We start from the raw sequence: 22,143 nt of genomic DNA on the forward strand, positions 1-22,143 counted from the left end.
TAGAGTATAATAAAAAATACCATCGCTTAAAAATAATATAAAGTAATCTACTTGTATTATTACAATATCAAACGAATAACGATAAAGCAACACACGACTACGGTTGCACGCCGTACAGGTACAATGTACATGGTATTTAATATAATTTAGAGATGGGCGATATTAGCATTGAATTTTGATCTACGACATTGAGGATTCGTTGATTCGTAATAGGTGGATAAAATGTACAAAACCTTTATCAATTATTATATATTTATATCATCATAATAATAATATATAATAAATGTACAATCTATAATCATAAAATAGCAATATGGACACTTCTAGAAATTGTATTTTCCTTACCCGAAACTATACGTCTAAGTATATCCTAGTTTGTCCCTAATCCGCCAAGTCCGACATCGACACTTGTTTATACGTATATTATATGGAATCAAATATCAATTTTAATCGATCAATCGATGGCCCGGAGGCGACGAAGACGCGGTTTAGCCGCAAACCACGATGATAACTGTATAGATACACTTTACGGTATACTTATTTCATATTATTATTTTCGCTCCCTCTTATCGTATCTCACTCTCGCGATTCATAAGTGTATACCTAATAACAATAATAATAAACGATATTACATTTTGTCTTATAATATGATGATGTACAGTAATATTAATATTTATACCTCTCGCGGTGAATACGATGATATGATATATACAACATAATATTATTGTGCTTTTACACGACCGCGGCTGTGAAGGGGGATACCATCACATTCGTTGTTTGCGCGTGCAAAATAATATACCCATACGGGCGCTACGATATTATTATTATAATATATCATACTCGCGGCTTTCTCTTGCAAAACGATTTTGGCGGCATTTCAGCGGACAAACATCGATAATAGCCGAGGCCGAGACCCCACGCGTCCGCGGTGGCGCGCTGGTTCGCCCGCGTCACGATCCACGGCGCGCATCTCCGCCGATAGGAGAATAATAATGTATAATTAATAATAACACGCGAACGCTGCGACCGTCATCCAGTGTTGTTGCGCAACAGCGGACCCGCGGAAATGAAGATGGCCGACAGCTTAAACATATAATATAATACCTACCTATAATGCGCGACTGCTTTGTGCGCTTTATTCGTCGGGTCGACACTTGACGTGTATTATACTAAACGCGATTGCTGCCGATTCGAAAGTCTGCAGTTTGTTTCACTACATAACATTCGACGACGACGATAAAAAATTACAACGATCGGCGACTCTGCGTCACATAGGTATTATATTATTATGTAGAAGCAAACGCGCGACTATCGAACTCTATTAGTTTACCCAGTGACGTGGCGAACTAAAGAATTTTCCATTTCACCACCTTCGAGCACCTATTCTTGAACAATGAACACTGGGTTTATATCTCCCTCTTGACGGTGTCCTATAAAAATAAATAAACATTACATGGGGAAATTGCCGCTTTTATAGGCAATTTTAGAACCGTATTAAAATTTATAAGATTAATTATCATAATATTAAATGCTATTTAAAAAAAATCGAGCGCCTCTCGACTACCCGTTTTGCCACGCCACTGAGTTAAACCTATATTATCATATTATACTGCAATTACGATAATATTATTATTAGAGTATCGGTGTATTATAATATGGATAGACTATCTGAATCGCCCTTGACTGTTGCAAGTCGTCGTTGCATCTGTTTGTGGTTGCCCACTTGCCCACCATAGTGATACAATAAGCGGCATAAATGTATAATCTGGATACGGTTCCAATGTGAAGAGATGGCGGGGTTTATATGAATTTTATGTAATTTGTATTATATACTAAGTAATAAGTATATATTATTATAGGTACTTGCAATATTTACATAATATAACGTAATTGCAATTCGCAATCCGCTGACACTATTACACTACTACACTAGTACTACAGACCGTGCTTATTATAAGCAGCTTATATACACATAATAATTTATTAATATGAATATCGATATTATTCCGTGTTCGCTATCCAGTAATAAAACTAGATTAATCAATAATCGTTTAATATATGTCCTCAACAATTACGCTGTGAATGTAGACGGTAAACGATTATTTAATTTTACAAATAACAATAATAGCGTAAGTTTAGGGCCCCCACAAAGGGGGGAGGCAAAAGGACCCATGGTACAGGGGCTCTAACTTTCTAGGGCCCGGCATTCATACAAATAATTACTTCACTAAATATGAGAAAAATGTTTACCAATTGTTATTTAAGAGGGACCCGGATTTAGTTATGTACCAGAACCAAAAATATTATGTGGGGCGTCTGCGTGTGTTTGATTGGAAAAATTATAATTTAGTAGCCTGTAAGTGTTTTGTTTTAAAGTGATTTTACCATAAATTTATATATATTTTTAATTTACCGTATATTATTTATTTTGAATTTTTGCTCCATATATCTGCGGACGCGAGAAACACGTTCATAATAATGGTTTGAAGCGTTATAAGAATAACCTAATTTAAACTTATATTTAGTATATACAGTAAATGCGCAGACATTTTTATAATATATATTTACCTGTATGGATGTGTGTAAAGTGCACTTAGTATAGCTCTTTACTCGTGAATTTTTATACTTAATAAATTAATAGCTGTTTCAAATATTCATATTATACTAGTGTAACGTCGAGTACACTGCTGTATATTATTATTATTAAATGGATAACTACTTAATTCATACACAGTCCAGTTTTTCGTCTATCATATTGGACACGCAGCTGTTTTTTGATCGCAACCGGCTGCAGTGAATTACGCCATGGTCGATAAGCCTTAAATGATGTGTGTGTATTGTACTAATTATATTTATATGCACATTATCAATCGATTTTATTCGCAAATTCCAACTCACCAATATAAATACCCGCGTCATACGTTTGTTTCTATATAGATTCTAAAATATTTTATAGAACGTTCGAACTATATGCACGAAAAAATATCTATGCCGTAATAGTAATTATATACACATATTATTGTATATTTTCCTAATACTTGCCGCTACCGTAAAACTGCAGCTACGGTATTTAAGTAACCCGCCGTGGTTTGGAGATTTAGGTGAGTACTAGCATAACAATGCGGTTACGATTAAATACAGGATTTTTTTCTGGGTATTTCAGTATTTGTTTTTACCTACGTATAAAGTTTACTGTAATTCCCTGAGCAAACATAAAACACGATACGACACGTTTGCCGTGAATATGGCGTAAAATGTTTAGATGTACCTATATATAATAGTACCTATATATACACCGTTACGATTATCATTATGATGAATATAAACTATATAGAAAAAAAAATGATTTATTTAGTTGAAAAACACATTACAGCGTTATAATTAACGAATGTTATTTCTTACAACCATACGATTTTTTGTAATTTAAAATGTTGTGTTCAATGAATATAGTTTTCAGAGATAAATACCGTTATTCTTAATGATGAATATATTTATTCAATTCAACAGTTAAATTGGAACTTGAGAGCATTAAATGTTATTAATGGTAAAAATAAAAAACATATAAGTATGTGCGTAAAAAATTATTTGATACAGATCTTTAAGTCGTCTAATTTTAATTTTAAATTAATTTAAATTGTTTTATATGTATCGATGTATTATTTATATATCATAGTATCCGTCTGTTTTGTTTTATTTTTAATAGAATAGTAAAATAAAAAGCAAAAATATTTAGTACCTATATATTAAGTAGGTCGGTAATGGTAATAGTTTTATAGTACTTTATGTATAATACATAGGTATATAGACATATGATATATTATATCTTTATAGCTGCCATCAATTAATTAACATTTTATGTACCACCTATATCATATGTGACACGAAATGATTACCTATACAGGTACCTGAGTAGGAAACGGGAACGAGTAATAACATTTGGTCGCACATTTTCTCCGGGCTATTTTTCATGTTTAAAATTAACTTTAATACTCTAATAATATATATAGTGTTTTTTGGCTCCCGCAGACATTTCACATATATAGTTATATATAGTTATATATAGTTATATATAGTTATTCGCCAATCAAAATTATTAATTCGATTATTATATAGCCAAATGTTAAATGGCAAAAATGTTGAATAGTATAAAACGATTTGCTTATACACGTACTCTTCTCTCTTCTCCAACACACTTTTTTTAATGTGTGTGTATTACTGTGTTAGAGTATTTATATGATTTGTATGTTTTGTTTAATATTCAAAAAGGAATGTTTATTTTGAAAATTTCCTTTAACCCAGAATGTTTCGTGCAGACAAATGACAGGATCCCTCAGAAATGTATTACGTGCTTAGTGAATTAATAAAACGTAGTAGAAAGCGTTACTGTAAGTCTTTTCATATGATTTACGAATATGAGACCAACAATTGAGTAGAAATGTATGCACAAATAGTGGTCAAATACTATAATTATTAGACTTTTATAACTGTATAAATGTATACGGTATATATTACATTTTTATTCCTTAAACACATTGTCGGATAGGTCGGATTATGAACTACAAAGGCTCCTGCAGTGCAAAAATACATTTTGAGATGACAATATGACATTAAGATTTAAAGTAAATATTTTTATTAAAAAACAATTTTACTATGATTTACAGTACATACATTTTAAAATAAATCTTTAATCATCTAATTATTCCATATAATATAATTATTCAGATCATATTTGACATACAAAATACGTATAGTGCCCCCCCCCCCCCCAATGGGAAAAAAGCGTTGAATCTGAAGGTTGATTTAATTTATACCTGTGTAAAATTTATTTACAAAGTGCCATCCAGTAAACATAATTTAAAATATACTCTGTAATTAATTATGAAAATTCTATGTTCTATTACAACAACAAGTCATTTTTGCACGGTACTAAGTTATGATTTGTTTATGACTTTTATCATACTATGATATCCAGTGTAATGTACCTATTGAAGTATTGAATCGGTAGTTTGGTGGTTATAATATGGTTGATATCAATGCCGAAAATTGTCATATAATAAAAAGTTTTTAACTATACTCAAGATTCCGTTAAATGTGCGATAAAAATTACAAAAAACGACCGACAGCAGATATTTATAAAAAGTACTAAGAATAGTAACATGAAGACAATTATTTTACACAAATTAAATTGTAATTACTGATAATTTTATATCATAATCAATTAAAAATAGTATTTATTATAAAAAAAAAACCAGTTTAAAATAACTGTTTTAAAACTCTAATTTGAATTTTTACTAAACGAATCTTTTTTAATTGGTAAGTTAAAATAACACGACAATATAACTTAATAACTTATTACCTAAATGTTATAGTTAATATTTCGAAAGTTTCAATAAATTATTAAGTATATTTTTTTTAAGTAACTACCTATATAATTATTATAGTAGGTATCACTAATAGAGTAATAGATAACTAATATTTATTACTGCATTACATTATATTATATTGCATTGTTTGTACAGCAATAATTATATAAACCCGTAGGGTATAACTGTTTTTATGTATTGAAGATACCTACTTACACATCATAATAATATGATACCTTGTACAATAATTATTGCAAATTTTACCGAATAAGATAATATTAATAATATCGTACGACGTTCGTGTAGCTACGGTGCAAACTGCATAGATATTATATAGGTTATTGAACAAATGACAAAATAATAAAATATGCATAATGATATTATAGTGAGTGGTGTGTCGTGTAAGTTGATTAAACGATAACAATAAGCGAGTATTATTTCCGAGTCCTGATCAAGATCAATTCCTTGGTCCGATGAAACGCTTCATCTGTTTTCCGAGGAGTAACGCATCAATAGCCAATAGTCAACAGGTTATAGGAAGCCTATTAAATTGTTTAGTATTAATTAATATGTTATATAATTCTCTGTAACTTGCTAGTTCCTCGAGTAGGGATGGAAGCGTTCTCCTCTGCACTCCTTCATAACCGTTATATACTTATATTTTATAATATTATTTACATCTTTCCAATCCCCAATTCGATATAGAGACGCCCCTGATTATACATAGGTACACCTTAAATACCTACCAACTATAATATGATAATAGACCATATACGTAACGAATAACGATCATCAATCAATACTGTTTGATGCGAATCGAATTATAAATACAAATAATAATATTATATTATATTCGTCACGTGATACATATAATTATAATGGCTGTGATGTTGGTATCTTCGAGTCTATTTAGCGAAATCGATTATAATTGCTCCGTAATCTATTAAAAACTATATTAGCTACCGACAGACGCAGTTCCGTTGTAATTCACACAATAATTTCGTATATAGTTATTAGTTTATTACTGTGTAGGTTTATGACATTCAGATATGATTATATACAGCTCGAATCGTGTGTTAGTGTGTTACCTACATATCATAGAACACTGGCTAAATTAAGATGGTTTAAATGCTTATAAATGATAAATTTACACGAATTATTAATTATTATAATATTGTTAGGATTCCGGAAATCGTTATGAATCACGCTGTTTTTCTTGAAGAGCTTTTATCCATTATAATTTATATGTGGACATAAACACAAAAAATCTTCAAAATAACAAACAATATACATTACACATATGTGTGTATAATTGGCGTATATATTATATTATACATATATTTAGTATATTACCTTAATAATTTTTAGAGTGGCGAATAGTTTTACATAGATAAATACTAAAAAAAAAAACGTAACAATACAATCAACGATTTTTGCTCCAATTTAAAATTTAATTTAATTACTCGCCTGCGGGCTGCGGTGGGTTTAATATACATACCAGTTAACTACAATTAATATTTATGATATTTTTCGTTCGTGGTTATTTTAATTTACGTCTCATGAATCTATAGTTATTTTCTAATAGAATAGAATTACATTTATAATTTAATACGTTTTGCCCAATACCAGCCTCCCACTAATATATTTATTTTATTTTTTAGTAGCAAGTACGATATTAGTAGGTTCATATATTTATTATTGTTAAAGTTAGACGCGGATGGGCTGTGAAGAGAGAGAGACAAAGTCTGTAGTTGCGCTCATGATTATGCGTCTTATTAGTAATATTATATTCAACGTGAGTGAGTTACGACATGCGGTTCCCACCCTCAAAATTCCCATCCCTGAATATGATAATATACTTGTTGTACTGGCGTCCACAAAAGTTGAGCAGTCGTGTTCTATACCTACATCATAGTTATTATTGCAGTATAATATTGTAATATATTCACGAGCACGATATCATCGTCTGTTTATTAAAAATAAAACCGGGAGTTCGCGTACGTATCTATATACGACGTACGTACCCATTATCAGTTTAATATGTACACTGCACACTTGTATATATATATATATATATATATATATATATATATATATATATATATATATATATATATATATATATATATATATATATATATATATATATATATATATATTACCAACACATGGTCTGCGGTTTTTATTCGAAATTGACGCTCATATAAGCGGTACGATTAGCGAAAAAAAGTAAAAAACGGTAACTGCTAGGGATATTTATGTACATAATATATTCCACACTGCAGCACCGTGTATGAACGATAATAATAATAATATCCTACCATTATATAACGGCGAAGAGTCGGTCACGTTCGAGAGTAACAAAAAAAATAAAACAAAACGAAAAATGAAAAAAAAAAATCACAATCACATTCGGGTTCCAATACTAAACCTAGTTAATAATAATTTGTATGTTATTCCTATGTACTCGTGTAGGTACAGAGAATTTTCGACAAGACATCGTCATCGCATATAAGTAGCTCTTTCGGGCCCATATTATCGTTGTGATCGTGCAGTATAGGTACATTATATAACAATAAATATATAATATAATAATATAGTGGTGGTCGTTTCGAAATCCGAATCAATCTTTAGGTATAGAATAATAAGACGGTGCGAGGAAACCGCGACTATACAGCTCGTCTCCGGGGCGAATATGGGCTGCAGACTTCGAGGGAGCGCTGCCCCCCATCGGGTATAATAAGCATGGCTGCGGACGAATGACGATGCGCGCGCATTTAATTCTTTGTGTCCATTATTCTTTTATTATCCGTTCGCAGGGCTGCTGCTGCAGGTACATTGGTACATTGTTTGGTATATACTATAGGCACATGTACCGCAGAATAAATACAAAATATTTTCGTTATCATCGAGTCGTGCAGAGTGAAATTTTTACAATCGTTGGATTTACTACCTGTACGGTTGTTGTACTTGTACAGTGTACACAGCGTACAGTTTCTGTAATATTGGACTCGGCAGTATTCTCGTACAACGCGCCAGTATGTTTAATAATATTTATCTGTCGAGACGTATAATACCTACGCGGTTACACATGTGTATGGTGTATACAGGCGACGTCATTGTTTCATTGTGTCGGCCGCCGCCATTCACGTGAACATGGTATCCGGTCATTGTGCGGTCTATGTATATTCGTCGCCTCGGAGACCGCTCCGCAGAGCAAAAGAAGACTACGCGAGTTTTGCTTTGAACTACCGCAGCGACCTTCGCCACCGTACGGTCCAAGAAGACTCGACAATATAATATCAATATTTTATATTATGCATCATAAATTCATACACATAATAATATATTACTGTATTATAATAACTATCGTAGATACAGCCCTTATGTTATTTTATTTTTGTCTCATCGTCCGTTTGTCCCGTCGTCGTCCTCGTCCTCATCATTATTATTATACGTTTATTATTAATATTATACTACATTAAATTATATTGTTGTCGTCGTACAAAACACAACAATGAACACGTTGGTGACGAGTGACGACGGTACGGTCGACGGGCGCTCCATTCGCGTCCATCACGAATTTAATTCGGTTTCCTCGCCGCTCGCCCATCCCGTGGACCAGGTACAAGCCGCTCACCGATGTAATTACTTTAACGTATTGTTATTTGTTATTGACTGGCCGATGGCGCGCGCTGTCCGTCGTCTTCGTCATACCTATTAACTATCCCACTCACCCCACCCACTGGCTCGATGTTCGATATCGTTATCATTATTATAATATATTATACATAATCCGCTCCACCAGCGGTAAATAATATAATAATATATAGATAGTTCCATTCCATTAACTTAGGGCATAATATTTTTATAGTTTACATTCGGTTATGATGATATGATATACTGGTGTACCATAATACGCGCTACCGCCGAGGTAAATAACCGACCAATACCTCTACAATATAAAACTGTGTATAGATAATACAATATTATAGAATGCGTTAAAAATTTTTAAAAAAAATACAATTTTTTTGACGTCGAAGACTCGGATGGTTACTCGAAAAAAATAAAACGTACCCGACAGCAATTTATCAAAATCCATCATAGTAGCCAGTAGGTATAATATGTAAGACACGACTGTATACCTACTAGCTAGAAACTAATATTAAAATACATTATACATTTATACTGAAGGTAAGTAATCAGAATAACAATACACGACACACGGTTTTAGAAATTGAATATGACTGTGTAATCTGTTTATTCATCGCAGTAATTGACGATTTCGATATTTACCCAAAATAAAATGAGTAAAAACACGTGATATGAATATCATATCATATGTATGCTGTATGCACATTATTATTATAATATAATGACAATAAGTATACATTATGTTGTGTGCAGCCTATACAAATATGAGCTCTTTAATATAAATATTATTTATGCGGGTGAAAAGTTTCAAATACGACCATTGAAGTCATTGCCTCTGCTTGTATAATAATTTCTACTGAAAACGTGTTACAAGTTACAACACGTGTACGTCATAATACAGAAATAATAATAATAGTTGCTGAGGCAGACGTGAAAGGATGAAATGTAAAACTGATTATAATTTTTTTCTAGACAAGATTTTTATGAAAAAAATTGAAAAGACGCAATAATGACTGAATTTCATAATATCGTCATCATTAGGTATTGGGTTTATGTGATTATAAAATATGTAATAATCATCGAAAGAAACTCGAATACTTACGACACATGGATAGCAAAAAATTCAATTTTTGAAGAATGAAAAAATATATAGCATTGTATTTTTTATTAAACGTCATATATTTAGAGTTGGTAGGTATTAGAAACTGCTGTTTTTTTATTGATTATGTTTTTCCGTTATAAATATTATGCATCAATATAAAATAAAAACTTACCCGATGGACAAGAAAATAGCCCGGTTCCAGGAGTCTGAATCTGTAAACAAAAAAAATACAAATCATAAATTAAAATACAACTTTGATAAAATCTATATTTGGAGAAGAAAAGTGCAAAAGTTTTTCCGGTACCGGGAATCGAACCCGAGCCTCCTGGGTGAAAGCCAGGTATCCTAGCCACTAGACCATACCGGAGATGTATCGTCGTATCATAATTTAACAATATTTAAATTTTAAGTGTATTATAATATAATTTAATATTTTTGTACATTTTTATTTTGTTATAATTTTTAATGTCAAATATTAGATCTAAAATAATGTTTAAAAAATCATTACATTCTTAAATTATTAACCTTTTTTTAACTTAGATTGGTAGGTACATGTTATTACGTATGTTATTTTCAATAATAATCTATAACTCTTGATTAATTTGTACTTATTATTTATTTTATTTAAACAACTACAACATAAGAGACATTACAATACATACATTCATTACTTACTTAAAGTGAGAAGGATGTGTATCTGTTTATAAGACAGCTCATGATCGAATAATCGACTTATCACTTACTATTATCACAATTCACAGTACATGTTTAATCTAGATGTGAATCTACAGGTAGATATATATTTTTAACTAAATATTCTAGTCTAATATTTCTTTTGTATTAACATTAAAATACGTAACAGCTTATTAAATTTGATATTTCAAAGTTCAAATGACTACTGATATAGGTAGGTACATTGTATAAGAAATAAGAATGTATCAACTAACTATCAAGTATACAGGTAATTTATATCTATTAAATTTAGAAGCAATAAAAAAATATAAATACAATTTATTGGATAGGAATTATGGGTTATGGGTAGTAATAAATTAAGTACCTGCCAATAATAGACTACTTTAGCCAGTACCTATACTATATAGTATACATATATCCATATTTGTTGATTATATTTCACTAATGCACATGTTAGTAGGTTTACCTGCACTAAAGATAATATATGTAGATCTTAGTACAATAATAATACAGTCAATAAATGCAGTTATAGAATATTTGATAAATATAGGTGTTTAAACTTGGTGCTGTGATTATTTTTACACTATAAAAAAGTACAATTCTACAAAGAAGAGTACAATAATTTTATTGTGTAACTTAACCTAGTCTATAAATGTATCAAACCCAAAGATGTGAGCTCGATAAATTGTACCAACGAATAAGCTTGGTAATTTTACCGATATGTTTTCTAACCGGTTAATTTCTTTTACCATTCATAAATGATAAATTCGAATGACTCCTTAATTTCATTTTATTGTTATTAGCGTAAAAACGTTTTATTTGTGTAGCCAAGGTGCCTATACGGCTTTAAGTGGAGGCACTGTAATTTAGTGTATACTGTACCTAGCTATACCAAATACTATAATCTTAATTCTTGATACTTTTGATATTGGAGTTATAATGTTTATTTTTTAATACTAATTTCATGGTATTTATTTTCTGTTTTGACTTTTGAATGAAACATTAAACAAGTAGGTATGATTTTTTTTCCAAGAGCAATTTTTGGTTTAGTAATATTATCGAATATAGACTAGAATAGGATTATAGGTTGGTAGATTGTAAAAATGAAAATAAATATTCATCCTATATCTAAACACTTCATTAAAAAGTTTTGAGAAGCTAACAAATTGGGCACGTAAGCTTTATCTGAAAATAGAATAAAAATTACACTTAAAAAGTTTTTTTACAAATTTTACTATATTTTACCAAAATACTTTTACTGGTAAATTTCACATCTCCAATCATTAATCAAACCTAATAAATATAGATTACTGGTTCTCTTAGCATTAAAGATTTAATAATAGGTATTATGAATTATGAATACTTGTTCATTTATAAATACATAGGTATAATACCTATACTTAATTATCTTAGGTAATTGGTTAACGTAGGTCATAGACACATATATGATTTATGACTGATTTTGGAGATGATTGTGTAGTGAATTGCATTTTAAATAACTATATATGTACACACATGTATCTATTATAAAAACATTTATCACTTATAATTATATCAGGATAATCAACCATTGTAAATCGTATATTTGATTGTGTTGCTGTTCAGGGCTGTCCTGCGGGTGTGATGGGCTACAATACTTAATTGCTTTTTTATAGTTGTATCTTGTATAAGTCATTTAAATTAAACCCCTTTTAAATAATTAATCTTATTTCCAGCAGGTTCAGTGTTTTGTTTCTGTGATGGTTCTACACCGTATGTATGATTGATCAAAGATTACTGATTGTAAAAGAAAACGAAGAAAGTGGGTGGTGGGTACCAATAGGTCAACCTGCGATAATACGTGAACGGAATACATATAGGATTTGTAAAAATCAAGATGATAAGCAATTAGATATGAAATAAATGAAAAAAATTAATTGTTATAACATAATGGTATGGATATATCGTAGGTTAGGTACTATTTATAATAATAATAATATGGCAAACAGTGTTCGTTAAATGGAAGGATCAATTTTTTTTGAGATTAAATTAAGTTTTTTTTTAATGATAATAATAAATGGCAAATTTTTAAATTAAGTGATAATTAAATTGCAATAGTTATATAGAGACTAGATAGGACATTTACTTTATTTTTGGATATTTGAGGGGTGCTTTAAAACTATATCGTTTATTTATAGCCTATAGGTATATTTGTATTAAATTGCTAATGCATTTTCTTCTGATTCGGACAAGTTATTACAAGGTACAAGTTGTTATAGTTAGGTGATCTGCAGTAACACTTATTATGTACTTATGTATAGACGACATATTTTCACTTGGCAGATTCAGAATACATCAAAGGTTCAAAAAACATTTCTATCTACCTATGTTATACTATAATTACCTATACTAAAACTAGTATTTTATATATTTTTTAACGTGCCATCAACAGTCATCGAAATACGTTAAGTAGGTTAAACTAACTGCGTGTTATATACCGAGGATGTTTTATTAAACTCTTTAATTCTCCATAACTGACCGCTTTACGACCATATGAGATTGGCGGGGGCCTAAATAATACGTAAATAATATTATCAATGGAATCAACGTAGAAATATTAGGTAGGTAGATAGGTATGGGTAGACATTAGTATAGCATAGCCAATATTATTATATTATTATTATTATTTACGAGTATACACGATGGACTGTAACTAATATGGAATGTGCATTTCCAAAGTTAAATAACTAAATGGCTCTTAATAATTGATTGTAATCGCTTTAAAAAAATAATAACATAAGAATACAATCATTACATCCAAAAATATATAGAATTTATGCGTAATCAATAAAATATAACTATATATTTTAATAAGAAATAAATAAGAGAAGACATCGAAGCAATAATAATAAAACAACATAACTATATACGGCTACACCTATATTATCTACAAATTTATTTAGAAAAATGTATTTATTTACTATACGTACTTAATTATGATTAACTGAATACTTCTAAAGAAACGAAAATATAGTACAAGTTCAATTTTATATAACCAAAAGTCGTTTGAATTTAAAGATGATAATTTTCGTAAATATATTTTTAGTTTTAAGGAAACATAAAATAATTTGGGTTTTTTTCAGATAGAAATTAAATTGTTTTGGATAATTTAGCATGAAACATTAGAATTCGATTTGAAATGATCATAAATGTATATATACACAACATGTATCTAAAATACTGACTGTAGAAACCTTGAACTAATTTGATACTAAAAAAATTACTTTTTATATACTTTTTCGGGCAACATATTATAGTATCTATAAAAACAATTTTATTCCTGCCAGTCAGTAGTCGTAATAAAATACGTACTATACTTGCATACATTTGTGTTTTTTTTTTTTTAATTGAAAGAAATTGTAGATCTATTAAATTTGTCTGCCGTGTGCTTTTTTTATATAAAATCATTAAGGCCATTAGAAACTCGGAAATTCACGCGCCAAATACGGCATGTGGCGGAAACATACAATTATAGATATTCATTCTGTGCACAAACATAGAAAAAAATATTCAATTCATTCATTATTAAAGCAAAAATTTGTATAAACGAGAAAATTTTGTTAATATGAAATGTATATATATATATTTTATTGAATGTCAAATCTTAAAACGATAAATAATATCAGCACTACAATCATAATGTATAATGGTTATATATAAAATATAAATACTCTAGCTACGTTTATAATACGGTTAAAAACATATATTTAATTTTTTTTTTTTTTTTACCTAACCTGAAATGGATCTAAAATAATTATAAAGTTATCTTTATAAATTATAATACACACGGATAAGACCAAAACAATAACAAGATATTTATTACAATAAAATATAAAAATTATTTATTTAATTTTAATAATACACATTCTTTAATAAATTGAAGGACATATTTTATATTTTATGTAGGTTTATAGGGCTCATTCTGAATAAATTAAAAAGTATTTAAAACTGAAATACTACATTTATTTTTACTTGTGCACTAAACCTACAAGTATAGTAACTAACTATAGCCTGTATAGGTATCGTTTTAAAAATGATTTTATAAAAGCATATAAAAATAAAGTCAATCACATTTCATTGATAATGCATGTTAAATACTATATACTTTATTTGAAAATCCAAAAAGCACGATAAAACTATTAAAATAGTAAAGTTTCCTTACATTCGCTGACCTGGTCAAAGAGTCAAGGACAATGAGGTTCTCCGTGTAAGTAATGTTTTACATTGTTAATATAATATTGCAAAATTAGGTATGGGAGTCTACATAAAAAACTTGTGAAGTCTCAATTGTTTATGCTACCTATAATTTATATAGTAATTCATTAAATTTTTTTTTATTCATAACAATATCTATGATTGCAAATGACTACATGTCTAGATTATAAAAAAAAAATTGTATGCATTAATATATTATATTATTTTATTCGTAACTATTTGTTATGCTGTTGCATACATCATCTATTATACAGACTGTACATAACTGATATGATTTTTAACAAAGTTAAAATTAAAAATTCTATGAGCATCCATATTATAATCAATAAATTGTACCCATTGTCAGTAAAATATGCTATTGAAGTTACTTTGTAGTTTATTGACAGATTTTTTCGTTGAACATTACATTTATTATAAAATATAATTTATAAGGAACCAAAGGGTTTAATTCACAAAACAAATTCAATTAAAACCTAATACATGATCATAATATAATAGAAAAATAATAATAATATTTTGCTATGGAATTTTTGCACAAAAATAAATTTTAATCTCGAAAAACCAATTTCTGATATCCGCACAGATGATTGCAAAATATTTTTTAATTTATATTTCAAACCAAATAAGTCACGCTAATAATGTTATTATAGTTGGAGAAAGTCATTACAAATGCCTGTAAAGTATGTGCTTGAATTATACTATAGTTGTATTATACTGAGGTTAATCATTCATAAATCATATAAGTATACCTAAAATAAATACAACATACGTTTACCTACATACTAACATACTCTACCACCACTTATATCGAGATTACAAATATTCAATATTCATTACGCATATTTTTATTTATTTATTCTATTATTTATTATATACAAGTGTCAAGTATAAATATAATCAATGATAATAATATGATATTATAGGCTATATAGCTATTGCATATTATAATTCATATACTAGTAGTTGCAGAATTTATAATATAGGTACGTATTTTCTTCTTGAGATGACAAGTAAATTATTAAATTAAATTTTAATTATTAGATTAATCGTAATATAGGTACTTACAAGTTTATAGGTACTTGTCTAAAAAACAGGTACCTATAATAAATACATTATACCATATTAAATGCCTATAATACGAAATTGTATATTGTGACTGTGTATATTATGTGTGTGTTTAAGGGAAGAGGAATTAACTACAGGCGTACTACAAATTAAAGGTCTTATCACGCAAAATCGTATGGCAATAATGTGTTTTATATTCATATAGGGCGTGTAGGCCGTGTATAGTATGTGATTAGGTATATAGGAACTGTGTTTTATAGAGAAGTGTTACATCGATATATTGTTATAGATATAATAATTATGTTAAATACAATTTTATAATTATAAATGCGAACACGGGATTAATATATCTGTATGAATGATATATAATATGGTACATTGGTATACTTTAAAAGCTTAAGCACCGGTCTAATATGATGATGACGTAACACGAATTGCATATTATAATATTATATGTGTATTAAAGCACTATAGAAGGTATCCCGTGCGAGAAGATGCAGGAAAAAAAACATATTCAATCGCAAGAGTTCCTATACCTATAATACGGTTATACCACGTATGTTATGCGTACATCGCCGCCGTGTTTATCGATTATGTAGATAACCGGAGGGCACATAATATATAATATTATTATAATGCAGTTAGAGCATACAACAGTTAATTCCGTCGAGAAACATTATAGAGGTGTTTTCTTATAGATATTATTCTGTCGTGATGTAGCCGTGCCACTTTCACAGTGGATACATGGACCTAGTGGAATTGATTAATTGTACGGAAATGTACGAGTATTCGCACACTTATTCCGTAGGTAGGTACGCGGATAAATAGTACGCATGTTGCCCTGACAATAAACGTAGGTTATAGTATTATACGTAGCAGGTATATGAGTATACATTGTCGAAATATTGATCTTTTTTTAGGTGAAGGATTGTACATATTATTCTATGTACTGTAATATAAATGTAAGGAATGTATAATATGTATTATAATATATGAAATAATATCGTTGGGTGTACCTAACTTGAGGTAAAGGTTTTTGAAATTACAACAACAACAGGGCCGAACAATTTCGGACACGATTAATTTACAAGGTTAACGGCGGAGAACACGTGCAGTAGTGCCGTCTACAAACAAAATATATATTTTGCATTATTATACAACAAACAGATATACATATTAGTCTGATGGTCAATCGAAACCTTTCTATATATTAATTAATAGATCAAACACTTTACTGGCAGACTGCATTCCTACAGTTTTATACATTGTTATTCCATAAAGAAATAAACATTTTTAATTCCTAGATGGAAATTATTCTGTTTCGAAGTGCTTTGAAAATAAATGTATATATTATAATGATGGAGAACCAGAGTCTAACTTATTATTTTTCGAGATTTAGGAAAAAAATATGTATTAAATTTGTTAGTTATATAATTATATTTAAAACTTTAATATGTTTTTGTTCAATCTAATTAATTCGATAGTCTGCACGGGCTTCAATTCTATACATTATATTAATATTTTCTTTGAGAGTATAATTTCGTGAATTATGCTAACACTTTCCCCTAGAATATTTTGATTCATTCCATTTCTGGTCTTATAATAATATAAAATGTATGAATAAAGAGTACCTATATAAAAACGTTACATCACTACGTTTAATTTGAAGTGAACGTCTTAACGTAACCGCGAACCACAGTCTCTGCGGCAGTAGATTATTATATCGAATAGGCAGAATAATGGAATTGTCAATGAAATTATTATTATATTATATATTTATATCCTTAGGTAACTGGAACAATAGGTTCCTGACGTAATAATACAAATAAGTTTGTCTCCAAAAAATAAAACGTAGTCGTTATGATAAATAATTTTATAATGATTAATGAGTAAATAACTAGGTAGGTATGTAATTACTAGTAGTTAATGTACCTGTGACAAGACGTATGGAAGAGTGACGACCAATAAAATGGCCGCATATATTTTAATCCTCATGCCAGCTGGATGAATCTGTAACAAAAATATGTATATTAATAAAAAAAAACATTTCAAAAACCATAATATTAAAATTATTAATATACATCACAACCTACGCCTAAACATATTCTTGTGCATTGAAGAAATGAAGTAATAACTGGTGCGTTAAATGCTGAAATAAATGTCAACTGCAGTACCTTGCTAATATTTTATGAACTCATTTACAGTAATCAAACACCCCTCTTAGTATTATAATTTATAACTATTACACAATACCATCAACTAGCAAATTATAGTTTACTTATTTCGAAATTTTAAAATATTTTTCTCGAAATAGTAGGTAATTGATTTTTTTGAAATAGAGTTGCCAGAACTAATGTTTTACATGGTCTATGTATTTTAAATCTATTTATACTAAAACTATATTTTACGTGAGGATCTCGAAGATATTTATGTTATATTTTAGTTTATAGCTACCACATTTATTTTACTTAAATCAGGGCAAATATTTTTTGTACAATTTTGATAGGAAAAATCTTTATCCTCCACGGTCAACCACTAATTTTCAAAATCAATCTTCAAACATTCTATTAACTTATAACTGGAATACCGCACATGCATAATGATCAGCACATTCTATACGCCATATGCTATATTAAGTAAAAGCTATCTCAATGTCACAAATCGGAACGAGTATACCAGACAAAATTTCGATCATCGGTAACTGAACCGATTTTTAGGTTTTCACATAAATATATATTCAGTATTAGTTTTATGCAGCTCTATAGCTAGGAATAATAAATATGAGCGATTTGCTTATCAAAGACTTCGTAAAAGTAAGTAACAATAAACTTAAAATAATATAATATTATTTATTTATGAAATTAAACAATAGAATTACTAAATCCCTCCCCTCGAAAAAAAGCCTATGAATGTATATTTTACCAACTTTTAATGGAGTATAAAGAGAGTAATTTAAGGTTTTAAGAGCATATAAACATCTTATTTTAAACTATTGAGAATCTAAAAATCTGTTTACTGAGCCAATATAACTGAGTAATAAAAACATTGTATTGAGGGAGTAGGAAAATTATGAATATATTTATCAATAACATAATTGTCAGAAAGATTAAAAAATAAATTTTTTTAGTAATCAAAAAATTGATTATAATAATCAAAATAAAATTCATAAATTTATAATAATTAAAAACATTTGAATTTTTGTTTATTAACGTTAGTTGTAACTTTGTAAGTAATTTATAACTCAAGTTTTTATTACTCAATGAAAACAAATATATTATTAATATTAATAGGTATTTTTAGATATTAATATAGATTATAAGGTTAATATTTAACAAATATTAGAATGACTGAAAACATGATACTTAAATGTCATCGATATTAATTGTATCAATAATCTATGTATGTAAAATACATCTATCTACCATTTATCATGTAATGATATATAATATTTGTATAAGACCCAACTAACCCATTTAATGATACACTATAACTCATATATTTACTTAAAGGTCACTAGGGTGTGACATTTTATATACGTCTAAAAAACATAATGCTTAATACGACATTTACGTTATGAAATAATTGCAGATATTATCCGCACAACATGTAGGTATATGTCAGGATTCTAAGAGTACCTGGTACCTACCTACCATACTATACTTAACTATTGGTAAGTATAGTGATAAACTAATACTTCATATAATATGATGTGGAAGTAAAAGTTATTATGATTTTTACTTTATATAAGATATATATAGGTAACACGTAAAAGTATACCAAGTCACATTTATATTTTATATTAATCGTTGTTTTGGGTTCCCGAACCGTATCTATATTAATGACTATAAATGTATTGTCTTATATACAGTTACGATTATACGTTAGATTTTGTTAGACAAAGATTTAAGATATACTGTAATAATGGGTTTATATTATACTTAAATATTATTAGATATATAGGCATGGTCTGGCATATAGTATTAAAGTGATAACATCACTGGAATGAGGAGACTACCCGACTACGTGAAAGTTGCAAAAATGTATTTTTCCCCTGTTATCTGAGCTCATACAGTCATACGAAAGTTGAGAGAGGATACATAAATACATGATAAAATTCAATTGAGGAAAGTTAAATCAATATTGATTAATATACTGGCTTGCAATTGCAGTTTATATTTGCCGTCCTATATTAAGATTTGGATAGTTAGTTCATAAAATATTAAAAAAATAAGGAAATTACAATTTCAAAAATAATGATGAAAGCATATTAATTAGAAATAAAATGTATATTTTATAATTAAATCTAATTACGAATAAATTCAAAATTCCTATATCGTTATGCGCATTAATATTAAATTTATAACAAGTTCAAAATTATTTCTTTGGTAGATAACTAAATATAATGAACAGTAAAGTTGAAAATGATATTAAGCGGTATTATAATACTGCAATGTGCAAAGACAAGTGGGTAACTATTAATGCTTGCCTCATAATCGCCGGCAGTATAATATTTATAAGTATAAAATGTTCAGTTAGAATTTGGTAATGGCAGGCAATCGTCAACCTGACGTAGATATTTTTACCTCAAGTAGTAGTAGTTTTAAATAACAATAAACATAATAAGTACATATTTTCTCAATCCAGGTGTTGAGAATTACTCGAGTATGAATACAATAATGAAAGAATGTTGCCAAGGTTCAATTTATTAATTTTAGTAATTAGATGAGAATATTATTAGAAGGTCATAAACGAGGCCTATGTCAAATCATTATTTTTATACTTCATGGTATAAGATTCCAAAATATATACAATCAACCACCATAGGGACTTACTTGTTACTAGCCGCTGATAAGTTTAAAATATTATTATTATGTTAAGCAAAAATACAAGTATAATGTATAAATATATATGATGAGCAATGACCTCTCGAATTTCTTCAGTTGTTTTTAAAGTGTAAGATCTTTTAATTAATAAAATATGGCTTTTTGAACTCTTTAACTTTTTTATACTCGATTTTTTAGAAGAATATTTTGTTAACTCACAGACTTTTGAGTGAAGATTAACTTTGATACATTTCTAAAATCGAGTTTTATATTTCGTGAATATCATTAAATAAAATCTTTTAAAATATAATTTATAACGAACAGAGTTAATTCAACTCGCGTCGTAACTGTTTATTTTCATACAGAATTTAAAATCTGTAATAAATAAGTAAGATATAAAATAGTAATATACTAAATTAGGTACCTACTTATTAGTTGTTATTATACTTCATCTTCGTGTATAATATATATTTCTATATTTACCTATATAATAGTAGTTTTTATAAGCTATCTAAGTGAGAGAAAATGTATGTAATGAACTAATGACATGTACCTATATTACATTGTATTAACTATTAAGTATATTGTTTATATATCGTATGTAAAAAGAAACCAGTCCATACATAAAATATACGTTAAACATAGATTTTAGTTATTCCCCAAAATAATCAAGCATTTAGTACATCCGGTGTGCCATTATACCACAAATGTAACAAAAAGTATATATTTATATATATAATTATATACACAGGGAAATTATTGTCCTCGTTAAATAGGAAAAAAATTGTCCGGCTGTCGTCGGTATGGCCGCGACGACGATCGATCGACTCGGTCATGCAGTATAATATATAAATATATAATACCTATTAGACAAGGTAGATTTGACGATGGCAGAAAGAGGGGTGGGACGAAAATGAGTCTATATATGTTTACTTGTCCGGCGTAGTATATAATAATAATGTAATAAAATGAATAGCGTGGTCGTCGCATGAGAGATGGGCGAAAGAATGTAGGACGAACAACGGTGCCTGGCTGCGGCGACTTAATAACAACATTCCGAAACCGGGTTGGGTTCCTTTTTAAAAATACATTTTTTCAAACACATGGAAATTAATCGAGTCGTATACGCGGAAACTAGAATTTCGTGCACGCCGTCCATCATATATGTTTCATAGTTTATACCTATTAG

The 22,143-nt window shown here is 28.8% G+C and overlaps 1 protein-coding gene and 1 non-coding gene across 2 annotated transcripts in view; both read right to left on the minus strand.

The window, feature by feature from the left end:
- Positions 1-22,143, minus strand: part of uif (sushi, von Willebrand factor type A, EGF and pentraxin domain-containing protein uif) — a 54,726-nt gene that overhangs the window by 16,561 nt on the left and 16,022 nt on the right. The window contains exons 2-3 of the mRNA XM_089220170.1: positions 18,064-18,141; positions 10,292-10,331 (exon numbers count right to left, since the gene is read on the minus strand). Coding sequence (XP_089076296.1) covers positions 10,292-10,331; positions 18,064-18,126 — 103 coding nt within the window. The 5' untranslated portion in view covers positions 18,127-18,141. The remainder of the gene's footprint in view (positions 1-10,291; positions 10,332-18,063; positions 18,142-22,143) is intronic.
- TRNAE-UUC (transfer RNA glutamic acid (anticodon UUC)) lies at positions 10,415-10,486 on the minus strand. The gene has a single exon. It is a non-coding gene; the product is annotated as a tRNA-Glu (tRNA).

Source organism: Diuraphis noxia, unplaced genomic scaffold (genome assembly GCF_037042655.1).
Source record: "Diuraphis noxia isolate RWA-SAM2 unplaced genomic scaffold, SU_Dnox_SAM2 contig0002, whole genome shotgun sequence".
Classification (NCBI taxonomy): domain Eukaryota; kingdom Metazoa; phylum Arthropoda; class Insecta; order Hemiptera; family Aphididae; genus Diuraphis; species Diuraphis noxia.